The sequence below is a fragment of the Stenella coeruleoalba genome, assembly GCF_951394435.1.
Source record: "Stenella coeruleoalba genome assembly, chromosome: 3".
Taxonomy (NCBI): domain Eukaryota; kingdom Metazoa; phylum Chordata; class Mammalia; order Artiodactyla; family Delphinidae; genus Stenella; species Stenella coeruleoalba.
Window position 1 is genome coordinate 151,547,878 of NC_137148.1, and position 15,536 is coordinate 151,563,413.

At 35.5% G+C, this 15,536-nt stretch overlaps 2 protein-coding genes across 2 annotated transcripts in view; one reads left to right on the forward strand and one right to left on the reverse strand.

Annotated features, from left to right (window-relative positions):
- Positions 1–15,536, forward strand: part of LOC307183206 (metabotropic glutamate receptor 7-like) — a 582,198-nt gene that overhangs the window by 543,698 nt on the left and 22,964 nt on the right. The window lies entirely within an intron of this gene.
- LOC307183197 (UDP-N-acetylglucosamine--peptide N-acetylglucosaminyltransferase 110 kDa subunit-like) overlaps positions 1–15,536 on the reverse strand; it is a 43,081-nt gene that overhangs the window by 23,453 nt on the left and 4,092 nt on the right. Inside the window, exon 3 of the mRNA XM_079915366.1 lies at positions 9,448–9,620. Within this exon, the coding sequence (XP_079771492.1) occupies positions 9,448–9,555 (108 nt within the window). The 5' untranslated portion in view covers positions 9,556–9,620. The remainder of the gene's footprint in view (positions 1–9,447; positions 9,621–15,536) is intronic.

Genomic DNA, 15,536 nt, shown 5'->3' on the forward strand with positions numbered 1-15,536 from the left:
AAGCTGTATAAAGAAATAGAAATCTCCAGTAAAGATAAATATATGGGCAGATACTAAAGCCAGTATTGTGCTACTGGCTTGTAACTCTACTTTTTATTTCTTACATGATTGAAAAAACAAATGCATAAAATAATCATAAATCCATGTTATTGGGCTCACAAAGTATAGAGGTGTAATTTGTGACAACAATAATTTAAGGAGGAGGAATGGAACTGTAGAGGAACAGAGTTTCTGTGTGCTATTGAAGTTGGTTTCAATTCAAATGATATTGGTTGAACTTTAGAAGGGTGAATGTAATCTTCTTGATAACCACAAAGAAAATATCAATAGACTATATGCAAAAAGAAATGAAAAAGGAATCAAGAGTTCACTACAACAAAATCGGCTAAGCACAGAAGAAGTCAGTAATGGAGTAAATGAAGGGCAAAAAATGCATAAGACATACAGAAAACAACCAGGAAACAGACAGAATTAAGTTCTTCCTCATCAGTAATTTTTGAAAAAGTAAGTGGATTAAGCTCTCCAATAAAAAGATAAATATTGGCAGAATGGACTTTAAAAACATCCATAATCCAAGTATATGCTGCCCGCAAAAAACTCACTTGATTTCAAGAGACACAAGTTAGTTGAAAGTTAAAGCACAGAATAAAATATCCCATGCAAATAGTAACAAAAAGAAATAAAGAGAGAGAAAGAAAAAGGAAGGAAGGAAGGAAGGAAGGAAGGAAGGAAGGAAGGAAGGAAGGAAGGAAGGAAGGAAGGAAGATAGATCTGGGATGGCTACGTTAATATCACACAAAATAAACTTTAAATCAAAAACTATCACAAGAGGAAAAGGAGGCCACTATATGTTGATAACAAGTTCAATCTATCAAGAAGATATAACAACTATAAACATATATGTACCAAACATCCCCCAAATATGTGAAGCAGACATTGACAGAATTGAAGGAAGAAATAGATAGTTCTAAAATCATAGTTGGAGATCAATACCTTGCTTTCAATAATGGATAACACATCTAGACAGAAGATCAGTAGAGAGGTAGGGGGACTGAATAACACATTTAACCGACTAAACCTAACAGCCATATATAGATCACTCCACTCAACAACAGCAGAATACACATTTTTCTCAAGTACACATGGAACATTCTCCAGGAAAGACCATATGTTACGCCACAATACAAGTACCAATACATTTTTAAGAAACTGAAATCATACAAAGTATCTTCTTTAGCCACAGTGAAATGAAGGTAGAAATCAATAACAGAACCATTGGTAGCCATTTCCCATCATGCCTGCCACACATGATATAAAGCAATGAAGGGAAAAACATACTTGACCATTTAGAAAAGTGGGAAAGAGGACATATCATTGACACAGAGTGTGTGCTGTTTCCCGTTGTCAGAGATAGAAATAAATTAGCATCATTTATTCATTAGTGTGTTAATTTCTTGGTCAATCATTGCGCAGCCAGTGTTTCTGCCTGATGGGAAGATTTCCTATACTCAGTGTTGAGTGGAGACAACCTTGAAAGGGACATTTAAAAGGATTATACTGTGATGGGCTTAGCAGTACCCTTCCTCCTATGCCAGTAGGCGGCTGGGGTATTTCCATGCAGTGTGTACAACCGTAGGCCCCAGGTCACCAGAATTTAGTTGGATTCGTTTTGTTAATACATTCCCTCAGTACTTTGTCTTTCATTTGACTGGTGCATTTACTTCATTCTTTATTATCACTGCGAAACAACTTTGTTTCCTGTTCAGATGCCAAAAAGTGGATATCAATACCTCCTGAGTTTTACACATCACAGATCTGTTTTACATATCAGAGACAGAGACAGCAACTATTTCCAATGACTTTGAGACATGCTTTGAACATGCGATTAACATGTTGAGTGTTGAAATGTGTGTCGAGCTCATTATACTTGCTCTAAAAGGTTTCAAACTGCAAAGATTTAAAAATCTTTATCTTTGAATAGTTTTCCTGTGCTGTCCCTTTGTGTCAGACTGTTAATGTGCAGTCTGGCACCTTCAAATAATGTGGCTTTGTAACCAATTATTTACATGTTGTTTTATCCACAGAGAATCTTTTTTTTTTAATAAATTTATTTATTTTTGGCTGTGTTGGGTCTTTGTTGCTGCACATGGGCTTTCTCTAGTTGGGGCGAGTGGGGGCTACTCTACATTGTGGTGTGCGGGCTCCTCATTGCTGTGGCTTCTCTCGTTGCAGAGCATGGACTCTAGGAGCTGGGGTTTCAGTAGTTGTAGCACGCGGGCTTCAGTAGTTGTGGCTCATTGGCCCTAGAGCACAGGCTCAATAGTTGTGGCGCATGGTCTTAGTTGCTCCGCGGCATGTGGGATCTTCCCAGACCAGGGCCCGAACCCATGTCCCCTGCACTGGCAGGAGGATTCCCAACCACTGTGCCACCAGGGAAGTCCCCACACAGAGAAGCTTAGGGTCAAAACATACAACTCGATTAACCACACGTCCTCCTGTTCACATTTCCCTCATCTTTTCTTCATCTTCTATGTTTCCTTGGCACTGTTTATATTAAGTGCTTTTGCCATTATATTTGATTGTCTGTATTCCGGTGAGTTACCACAATGCTTTATGAGACACGGTAGGATATAAATGCATTTAAGATATATACATATATATATATATTTTATATATACATATATATATAATATATATATATAATTTGCTTTAGTGCAGTGTTTTTTGTTTTCTGTACTGAATTCATTAGCATGGGTCGGTATAAAATTTAGCATAGGTCAATATGTAATTTGTAAACTAATAAGGTCTTAAAAGTGAGGAATTAAGTCTTTTAAATTTAATTATTTATTGTAAAGAGCAGAATAGCATACATAAACAGGTGCCTAAGGAAAACTTGTATTCTAATATGCAACTCTCATGAACACCTTTTTTTTTTTCTTCTAACGGTATGATAGTAGGCCATTTGATTATTTTTATGGCTTTAACTTTACAACAATGAAATATTCGTAAATTTTAAAAAGTATTTTTCTTTATTTGATGCGGGTGGGATACTGGAGAAATGAAAGGTCAAACACCTATTGAGGAATCCATACTTGTCTATATATTGTGTACTTTTATTTCAATAACTGATTTAAAATTCCTAAAAGGATGCTATAATAAGTTATTATGCCATTTTACAGACTGAATTAAGTGAATTTCAGGGAGGTATGAAACTTGCCTAAGGCTATCCAGCTACCAAGCGGTAGGAGTGAGAATTAAATCCAGGTATACCTATTGCCAAAGTTTCTGCTCATCTCTTTACATCATCCACTTTTAATAGCCAATGCTTTCCTGCTTACAAATATGACTGAGGTTTCCAGACAGTCAACAGTCCTTTTTAATCAGATAGAAAAATTACTGTTGATTCTCTAAAGACATATTCCTTTTCCATTAAGTGACTTTAGTTGTTCAAATAATACTTCCAGACAGTAGTAATCATACAGTTGGAGACTAAGAACAGAACTCAGGGATGTGTCTAGCAGTCAGTAAAGACCAACTGGGCTCACTGATGATATTTACGGTCATTTCCTCTAGACTAACATAATCTTATTATAAGACCCTAATAATTCACAGTACTGCCCTTGCCTGACTGTTTGTTCTTCTCCCTCTATCACTCTCTCTTTCCCCATATTATTACTATTTTTGGCAATTTTTGGTGAATTAAATTCAGGGATTAGTATTCAGGAGTACTTGTCACAAAAGCAGAGAATCTTAGCTCACACCAAAGGAAGAAAATAGAGAAAAAGTATAAATTATATGAATACACACACATACACACATGTACCAACTATATGCTGCACTTCTCCAAAATCTATTCAGTATCTGCACATTTACCGTATATTAGCAGTAAGACCAGAAATGAGCATAACGTTCTATTTACAAGGCACAGAAAACAGACCCAAATATGGAAATTACTAGCAATGAGAATGGGGAAGAAAGACTACAACAAGGAGTGTAGATGATATTTTTGTTTCCTAGCTATGATGCCAAATATTGAACTTTCAACATGAGACAAGGAGGCCATAAAAAGTTGTATTAGTTTCCTAGAGCTGCCATGACAAAGTACCAGAGACTGAGGAGGTTAAACAACAGAAATTTACTCACTCACAGGTCTAGAGGCTAGAAATCTGACATAAGGTGTCAGCAGGATTGATTTCTTCTCAAGTATCTCTTCTTGGTTTGTAGATGCCATGTTTTCCTTCTGTCTTCACATGGTCTTCTCTCTGTGCATGTCTGTGTCCTAATATTTTCTTTTTATAAGGACACCAGTCATATTGGATTACAGCCCACCCATTTGACCTCATTTGACCTCAATTACCTACTTAAGGGCCTTATCTCCAAATACAGTCATATTACGAGGTATTGGGGGTTAAGACTTCCACATATTAACTTGAGCAGGACACAATTCAGCTGATAATAGAAGATAAGAGTAATTTAAGCAAGTAAGTAACTACTGTTTACAGTGAGTTGCTTAAGGATATGAATTTACTCAAGAAAAACAGGAAGAAATTACATAACACTGTACGTTATACAAAGATATTAAATTAATCATCATAACATCCTGTGAGATGGGCATTAAATTAGACTAAGCAAGATGAAGCAACTTATCCAGAATTGTATAGTTGGTACTTTCCAGAATTTAAACCAGGTATTTTCCCAGTTCCATTCTATGTTATATATTCATTTCATTAGTTGAAATGAATTTTGAGTCTTTATTTTGCTTAGTTTCTGAAGTTACATGGGGATAGAATGGAGTTGGATATTTTCAGTGACATTCACACATGGGGAAGGAAATTGAGTCCAGAAGCTTCAGCAATGTTTCCATGGAGAACACTAACAACAGAACCAGAAACACCGTTATCCTTTTGGTTCAGTGATCTTTCCTGAAGCACTACAAGAATCAATCTTAAGAAGCCCAGTGTTTTCCAAACTTTCACCAATGGGCTCTGTAGGGTCCTCTAACAGTATCTAAGAGACTAACTAGTTTCACATCCCAAGCCACTTAAGACAAGGAGTTCTGATTGTTCTCTGTGAGGAAATCAAGTGACAATCATAGCTGGTGATTTAGGATAGTTTCTTCAGGGCCCAGACAAAACCTAATACACAGTAATAATCATTGTTAACTGCATCTTTGACAAGGATTAATCAGGTATCAAAGAGGTCTATAAATTGGGAGAAATTATGATCAAAGAGAAACATAGACCATAGATATTTAATTAATGCTCAATTATTTATGAGTTTAACTTCGGTTAACCTAATTTTCCTTCTTCTAGACAATTTCCAATTCGTCTCCACAAAGAGACCAGAATAAGCACCTTCCAATACAAGATTTATTGTGTTGCTTTAATTTAAAGCATACAGTGACTTCGACATTCACACCACCAAGTTTTGCCAGGAGAGAAAAGGAGATGTTATATAGTTTGTCTTGAATTAGATATGCCACCATACTTGACTTAGCTCATCCTACTGGAAGCACTTTGAGGGCAGATTCTACAGTCTTGTCTTACATCCTCTATGGAATCAAGCCAAGGGAATCACACACAGTTACAGCTGGAAAAACATTTGTTCTGGGTTAATACTTTTAGCCTTTACCACCAAGACTTTATCACCAAGACCTACATTTACAGTCTCTAAACAGGAGACCTTCTTGCCTTCCCTTTTCATATTGACTAGGAAGGTAAAGGGAAGAACTGAGAAGTACCCAAAGTCAGCTAGTAGCCAGCACAGATAAATCATCTGTGGAGATATTGTTTCTTTCAAAAGATATAAACATAAGAGGAAGTCCTAGTGTTTGAAGCAACTGTGCATAATAAAATTCCATGAAAACCTAGAAATCCAGATGCAGATCAGTAACATATTGGTTAAATAAGCTGTTATGCTCATGCAATGGACAAGTGTACATACATTAAGAAGAACGAGATACTCTTTTCTATGAGATTCTCTTTTCACTGAACTCATCAGTGCTGCAAACACAATGTTACATAATACTTTTTCTTTAACATTACATCAGGCATCCTCATCTTGTCCTGCATTTATTGCCAGTGTTACTAAAGTCTATCACTTACCTCTTTCTCTTTTAGACATATAATTTCTTCTTATTTTGGAAGCATTCATCAATCCCTATTTTACTCTTTCTTTTAAATTACAAATGAATATTGAATTTTATAAAATATCTTTTGGGGGATATTTCAAGTGATTGTATACTTTTGCTCTCCTTTGACCTTGTTATATGGTAAATTATATTTTCTTATTTTATATTATGCTATTTATTATATATTGTATTCTGTTTACTAATGACATTTATTATATTATAATTACATTATTTTTAAGGTAGCATTTTGTTTTAGATAGACAAAACAACCAGTGGAATAGGAAGCATCTTAAAATTAGATGCAAGATATAAGGGAATTGAGATTAAAATAAAATTCACGTTTTGGATCAGTAGCAAAAATTATTCAACAAAAGTGGGAAAATATAGCTATCATAGAATTACTAAATTCTAGATACAGCAACTACTTAAAAGTTAAAAAATAATGAAAGTGTAAAAGTATCAGAAACCTGGGAGACTTGAAATAAATTATTCATGAGGAATATCTTTCTAAGATACAAAGAAAAAAGGATACATTTTATTATATAAGAATTAAAATTTTCCTCATGGCAAAATGCACTACAAAGGTCAGAAAACAAGCAAAAGAAATTGGGAAATATATTTAGAAATGGATATGCCTTCTTTACAACTTTTGAGAGAAGCACATGTTTCTTTTTCCTTTAACCTGTTATGTGGGTATTAATCTATAATGTAAGTGCATGGTTCCTTTCCTTTAACTTATAATGTGAGACTTAATCTATATGGTAAGTGCATGGTTCCTTTCCTTTCATCTGTAATGTGAGTGTCAACATGGGGCACTGCTTCCCAGCACAGACTTTGGATGTTCCTGTACTGGTCCCGTCACTGACCATCCACAAAAACTTACAAATGTTGCTTTACTTTCCTGGGGGTTAGAGTCTTAGCTAAGAAATGGAAGCAAAATAGAACTTTCCCCCAGGGATGATAGAAGGTTTAAAGGAGTAAATATGTAAGTGACTTGGCACAGTGCCTAGTACAAGAGAGATCAATATAAGTACTTAGCAATTTTTTAAAGAGACAGAGGAAAGAAATAAAATGTGGTGATTTCAATCTATTGATATATATTCTGGACATTAAACTACCTTTTCATTCATTGGATGACCTAACTTGCTCATGCTTTTTCTTACTCTAGTGAACGTGGGTAGCTAATATCATAGTTTAAAATTTTTCCTTTTATATTTACAAGTAAATTTGACCTGTAAATTTCTTTTTCCTTACAGTCCTAATCTATTTTCAGTATTAGGATTATATAGACTTCATAAGATGAATAAAGGAGCATTCTTCCTTTGCTACTCTCTAGAAGTTTTTCTTTGTTAATATTGATGTTATCTGTTTAACAGAAGTTGGATAGAATTCACCTCCCAAATGATCTGGCCGGGTCTGGTATTTTCTTGGTGAAAGATTGTAAACTATTGACAATTCCATTAGTGGTGCAAGAACTCCAGCTACAAATTTCCTCTTGTGTCAGTTTTGGTAAACTTTAGGAGCTAGAAATTGTCCACTTTACAGAAATGTTCAAATTTACTGGCATTTCATATATTCTCTGTTTGTACTCTCTGCTATAACACTGTCCTGATTCTTTCTGTATATTGTTTACTTACGTTTTTGTTTTGCTTAATCAAAGTTTGTTTTTTTAAATCTTTTCAAAGAATATTCTTTTGACTTACTAAATCACCTCAATTTTATACTTTTTTCTGTTTTATTAAGTTCTGCTCATATCTTTATTGTCTCTTTTTCTATGTTCTCAGGGTTTATTGTTTTACTCTTCTGATGTCAATTAAAACACTTGGTTATTAATTTTAATAACTCTTTTTACTTATAAATAGTTGAACTTTTTGAAGGTTCCAGTTTAGTTGTACGTATCTAAGGGTCAGCTCCTCCTCATAGTTGCTGGCCTAAGGTTTAGTTCACCCTATAGCAATGTATATATTGACATTTTTTCCCCTCAACTTTCTGTGTTTTGCTACTTCTCACTTCTCTTTGCAGAGAAGCCCTTTGAAATACCCTTAACTTATTTTACAGCCAATAAATCTTTAAAATACTGTGTATTTTTTAAGATAAATCAACTTATATAATTAGGCAGGAAATCTGATCTGCCATATTTTTAAAAGCAGCATAATTTCACTCTTCTCCACGATTAATCTGCTGTATTACACGACCTTCGAGTTTTTAGCTTTATCAATGACACGTACTTTAAAAATGTTTGAAAGATCCTACCTAGTCTTTTAAAACATCCTTGCTCCTTGTTTCAGTTCTAGTTTTATGTATATTTTCTGCCTGGCACCTGATAATTCCAACATCTGATGGATGGCCTTGGGAATTTAATTCTGGTATTGATTGTTTTTGCTGATTCTCTCCACTTGTAGCTGATTTCTTCATTATTGTGTAAATTTAGATCATGAGCTCACGTTTAGCTAAACTTTATCTGTGGGAACGCTACAGGCCTGTGTTGAAGGTCTACCTCTCCAGAAAGGGTTTAGTTTTGTGTTTGGAATACCACCGATTTGGGAGCATTTTAAGTTCATTTCTTAGCTTCTGTTTGCAAGACCGCAAATAAATTTGCAACCCAAACACTGTGAACACAGATCTGCGGTTCAGAATTCTCAAGATTTCCTACCTGTTTCCTACCCAGAGCAGAGGCCAAGAGAATTTGCTCTTAGTCTCCCTTTGCCAGCAGATATTTTTTTCTCCTGGCACACCCTTTCATTAAAGGTGAAGCCAGGGATAGGTAGGTTTAGTTCTAACTTCCCATCTAGTAGGGATGGAGTCTTACCTCCTGCCTCCCATGTGGTCATGGCCATTGAAAAACAAGTCTCTATACCAGGTGTGTCATTCAACTACGGCCTGTATTCCAAATCCAGACAGCTGCCTATTTTTTATGGCCTATGAGCTATGAATAATTTTCACATTTTAACTGGTAGCATTTTAAATGGTTACCTAAGTACCTAAATAATATCCTCAATTTTGCCTCTTTGGTCTACAAAGCCTAAAATATTTGCCATTTGGCTCCATAAAAACAGGATTTCCAGCTTCTGTTCTAAGCTATCAAGATCTTCAATCCACTCTTAATAGAGCTATCACTCTCACACATGGACCACCCTTCCTTCATGGGTCCTGGACATTTCGACTGCACACTTCCAAAATCAACCACGCACTTAAAAATAAGTTGTGTACATTTAACCTAGCATACCTAACCCATTTCTGTTAGGAGAGTTTTTCAAGTAATCTTGCCCACCGTATTCTTCAGAACTTCATTAATAATGGCAAAAAACTGGGCTTACCTGGTGGCACGGTGGTTGAGAGTCCGCCTGCCGATGCAGGGGACACGGGTTCGTGCCCCGGTCCGGGAAGGTCCCATATGCCACGGAGCGGCTCGGCCTGTGAGCCATGGCCGCTGAGCCTGTGCGTCCGGAGCCTGTGCTCCGCAACGGGAGAGGCCGCAACAGTGAGAGGCCTACGTACCAAAAAAAAAACAAACAAAAAAAGGCCAAAAATTAAAACAACATTCAACAAAAATGCGAAATGTTCATAACAATTATAGAAGCACATACAGTAGAGAACTATAAACTGTTATTGAAACAGTGAGACATAACTTTTTATTCTTAAAGAACTATATTTAGGTCCCTTTTGTTTAAATAAGTATATTTCTGTGTATGTATGTATACAGTCATGTATTTATATACACATACATTATTTGTACATTTATATAAACATATGAAATACATACCTATACACATACCTTTGATTTATATTTGTATACATAGACAGGAATATAATTATACATTATATATTTATATACATTGAACTGAAAACTGGTAGTATACATATATATCGTGTATAAATGTGTGTCTACGTGCATGTGTAGAAAAGCGGGTTGAGAGATATGGAAGCATGAGTTAGACAGGGTTCAAGATTTTAAAAGTACTTATGTGTAGGTAGTGAGGTTAAGGCCCATTTGATTGAAAATATTGCATATTTTTACATCAATTGTTATGATGACCAGATTCCTATGTCAATAAAATTATAAATAGCTATACATACTCGTATGTGTAATGTATAACTAAAAGATATATAGTTTTATATATGTATTATATTTATATTATATAATACAATTATACTAATACATTATATATTGTTATATAGAATATATTAACTATAGTGTATTACATCAGATAATAATAATTATATATTTCTATATTATGATATAATTGTTTTATAATCAATATTACAGGATATATCATATTAATATTATGAACATATTAACCATAGAAATACATTTCATTACTCATATATTTTGTATATAATATATGCTAGGCAAAAATATATATTAATATAATACATAATTGTTATACACTAATATAAATATTAGTATATTACACTTATACATCAATATAATATTTAATATTGGTATACTTATATTATTTTTAATATATACATAGCTAATGCTCTTTAAAGCCATCTGCTACAAGTAGAGTAAGACCAGGAGTATGGCCAAAGCAAATTGTAAACATATTAGATTACTTATATTCATTTATATGTCATTTTCCTGGAATCTGCCTCTGGCTACTAGAGAGGACACACAGCAAAATCAACAAAAAGTGCCCAAGACATAGGATCCTTTCTTCATTGGAACCTCAAAGGAAACACAGTGCTATTCAGTCCCCCTTCAAAGAGCCAAGAGCAAACCTTGAAGCACCCAGTAAAAGCCAATTCAAACAAAAAAGCTTTTCCACTTAAACTGGAAAAAGTTAAGTTCCCAAGAGACCCCCTACATCAACCACTGAAGCTCATTTGGCAGTAAAAACAATAATGTTCACCGAACAACAAGAAACGCAAAACAATAGGTGTTTTACCAAAAACACAAAAAAACAGCTAATTAGTGTCTTTCCTGTTTGAAGGAAGGGGGTGGGAAGTGGGCAGACGACCTGATAGGAAAGATAAAAAGAAAAGGAAAAGGAAAATAACAGTTTCCAGTGACACTCAAGCTGTCTTCTGCATCCATTTCGTCAAGACCACCAAGTCAATGTGGAGGCTTTTTCCTCCTTCCCTTTTCTTTTCATGAGACCGATCACAACCAGCACTGCAGATTCCATCCAATTAAGGAATGCTGTTGCCTACAGGTGTGAATGAGCTGTGAGTAAAGTACTGAAGTAGAGGACACCTAAAGTGAAACGATTTCATGAATGTCCACGTGGCTGAGCAGCAAGTTAACCTTCCATAGATGTGCTAAAGAAGAAGAGTTGGGTTTTATTTTATTTACTTTTCCCTGGACTGTGTTGAATGACTATCATCGACAAGTTCAGGCTACTTTTTGCTGAGGATTAATGCACTGGGAGAGCTGAGAGAACACTCAACAGTAGAGCTGTCTTTTTCTTGACCAGTTCACCTTAGTTTCCCAAACTCTAAGTCTTTCCCTAATTCTTTCTCCTTTTTATTGTAGTAAAATGAACATAACACAAAATCCACCATTTTGATCATTTTACAATTCACTGTACCATTCAGTGGAATTTACTACTGTCACAATGTTGTGCAACTATCACCACTGTCCAACTACAAAACATTTTCATCACCCCAAGAGGAAACACACACCCATTTTGAGGAGTCATTCCCTATTTCCCTCTCTTCCAAACCCCTGGAAACCACTAATGTATAATATTTTCCGTGTGTGTGGATTTGCCACTGCTGGACATTTCATATAAATGGAAGCATACAATATAGAGCCTTTCGCGCCTGACTTCTTTCACTTAGTTGCATCCATGATGTAGCATGTACCAGTAATCCATTCACTTCTATGGCTGAATTCCCTGATCCTGTTTTCTTCATACTGTTTGAATACAAAATTTAAAATAAGTTGAGAGTGAAGCTCTGTTTTAAGGGCACATCTACGAGGCCAATTCTTTTTAAAAAGGTGAAAAGGGAGATATTGTTGTGAAATGATAATCGTTGAGAAGCCTCAGCCAATTTGATAATGAAAAGTTTGGGAAATGTTGCAAAAAATTCTCTGCTTTATATTAAAAGCCTTTTAAGCAAGGATTCAGGAGACCGTCTTTTTCTTGCAGGTAACTTAAATGAGTCAGAAGGAAATAACTGCGCTTTAAAACAGATTTTGAAAGGATTCTATTTATTCTTAATAGACGAATGGGAGTACAGGTAGTTCACATCCAATATGGACTCCCTGTGCAAACACTGTTTATCGTTTTAGCCACCACTATCGAATTATATTTCTTGAGAGTAAGGCAGCTCAATTCCTGCATATTACTTTTTTTTCCTGCATATTACTTTTTAAAATTCATCTATCAAATTCATCAATCCATTAATACAGTATAAACAAGAGATGTTCATGTTTCAGTGCAGTTCAAATATCAGGTATAAAGAACCACCAGCAAGAAAAAGAATCCTACATCTCTTGCCAGAATGTGGTCAGCTCTGGGGTGCTTTGCTAGCTGAAACACACTTTCATTGTTAAGAGGATAGAGGCTGTTTAAGAGGGATGAGAGCCAAACAATGTTAACTACGTGTATGTGTTAAGAACAGTGCTAGGTTATCTCATATTCTATATCAGCCAAGGCTCACCATTTTACATATGTGAAAAGCGAAGTTAGAAGTGTTTTAGTAGGGCTTCCCTGGTGGCGCAGTGGTTAAGAATCTGCCTGCCAGTGCAGGGGACGCGGGTTTGAGCCCTGGTCCGGGAAGCTCCCACATGCCATGGAGCAACTAAGAGCATGTGCCACAACTACTGAGCCTGCACTCTAGAGCCCGTGAACCACAACTACTGAAGCCCACACACCTAGACCCCGCGCTCAGCAACAAAGAGAAGCCACCACAATGAGAAGCCCGCGCACCGTAACAAAGAGTAGCCCCCGCTCACCACAACTAGAGAAAGCCCGCGCATAGCAAGGAAGAGCCAACGCAGCCAAAAATAAATCTATTTAAAAACAAAAAGTGTTTTAGTAACTTACTAAAAGGCACGCAATCAGTAAATCTGAGCAAGAATTCAATCCCAAATCTGTCACACTGAAGTTTAAGCTAATACATGAGATTAATAAAAACAGCACTAAATTAAAAGTTCAGAGATATTTTTAATTTCATACTCTTTCACTAACGCTCTTTGGAGATAAATCATTTCTTTTATATGGGCCTTAGTTTTCACAACTATCATAGTTGGAAGCTTGACTAGATGATCTGTATGTAGTCTTCCAATTCTAAAATGTTCCACTCATTTGGATTCCTACAATAATTGCCCTTGCAATACATGCATGCTGCCACCAAGTAGCCGTACAGACTATTAGTTCCTTTTATATCCCTAGTGGGGAGTGCATTTTGACATCAGACTTACCGGTCAACAGTACAACCTGTTACTATAACTATAAAATAACAAAATAATCTGGTATTATTTCCTGTAAAGCAGAAGCTTTACATTGTCTGTGAATCATATCAAAATCACCTGTAGGTTTGTTTGGTTGTGTTTTAACATCTTTATTGGAGTATAATTGCTTTACAATGGTGTGTTAGTTTCTGCTTTATAACACCTGTAGGTTTTTAAACATAGAGGAAATCCATAACCCATTGAATGAGAATCTTCAGAGACAGCACATGGGCATCTGGAGTTTGGGGCTCCCATCATCCGTATATTTTACTTTATTTTATTTTTTGCCTATGTACAATATTTGTCACATCCTCTTGAACCTTTAAATGTTTCTTTTTGTTTTAAAATTTTAGAATATTCCATAATCTTCACCTACTTTTCATAAGGTGTTATCTGTTATGTTTATTCGATCTTGTGCTTCTCCTGGTTAAGTCTTCTTTTTTTCCTTTTTTTTTTTGGGGGGGGGGAGGTCCCTGCCTCATGGCTTGCAGGATCTTAGTTCCCTGACCGGGAATTGGACCCCAGGGCCCCAGCAGTGAAAGTGCCAAGTTCTAACCACTGGACCACCAGGGAAGTCCCAAGACTTCTGTTTTAAATGACTTTTTTTCCCACTCTAATTCATTCCTGGGATCAGTTTCATGTTTGAACATTAAACCAACCTTGCATTACTAGAATAAAGCTACTTTGATTGTGATATATGATTGTTGTACATACCATGGATACAGTTTGTGCTTCTGTTTACACATTTTGCATGCATGTTCAAAAGAGAAACTGGCCTGTGATTCTATTCTTGTAATATTCTTTTTAGTTTTGATCTGAAGCTTATGTTGGCCTTATAAATATTTTGAGCAATATATACTTTTCTGTCTCCTGGAAGATTTTTATGTAAGATTACCAATATTTCTTCCCTAAATATTTGGAAGAATTTACTTGGAAAGCCATTTATCCCTGGCAATCATTTTCTGTAAAGGTACTTAATTATACAAACAACTTTTGCAGTAGATACAGGTTTTTGAGATATTTTTTCTTTCTTGGGTTAGTCTTGTTAGCTTGCATTTTTAAAGAATTTGTCATTTTCGATGAATTTTCAAATTTATAAATATAAAATTATCATAATTTTAACAGCTTTATTGGGATGGAATTTACATACCATAATTTCAACACTTTAATGTATACAATTCAGTGGTTCTCAGTGTAACCACTAAAAGACTTGTGTAAGCATCACAACAATCCAATTTTAGATTCCTGTCCCCCCACAAAAAACCCATTACACATTAACAAGCTTTTTTTCAATCTCCTCAAACCACTCAGCCCTAGGCAACCACTCATCTACTTCCTGTCTCTACAGATTTGCTATTCTGGGCATTCATATAAATGGGACCGTACAATATGTGATCTTTTGTGAGTGGCTGCTTTTACTTTACATAATGCTTTCATGGTTCATCCATGTTGTAACATGGATCAATAGATCATTCTTTTCTATACCTGAATGCTATTCTACTGTATGGATATTCCACATTTTGGTTATTCATTTATCCGGTTGTCATTTGAATTATTTCCACCTTTTGTTTTTAGAAATATATTTCTATGAACATTCACGTACAAGCTTTTGTGCAGACGTAAGTTTTTATTTTTCTTAGGTATATATTTAGTAGTGGAACTGCTGGGTCATAGGGTAACTCTATGTTTAACACTTGCAGGAACTCTCAAGCTGTTTTGTAAAATGGCCGCACCATTTTACATTCCCACCAGCAACGTATGTGGGTTTCAATCTCTTCTTTTACAGCCTAGCATGTCATCTATGCTGGAAAACGTTTCACATGTAGTTGAGCAGGATGAGTATTTTACTGTTTGGTTGAGTGTTCTGTAAACACTTATTAGGTCTTGTTAATTCATAGTCTTGTCCAAGTCTTCTATATCGTTGTTGATCTTCTGCCTAACTGTTCTATCCCTTATTGACTGTGGAGTACTGAAGCCTCTACCTAATGTTGTGTAATTATCTAT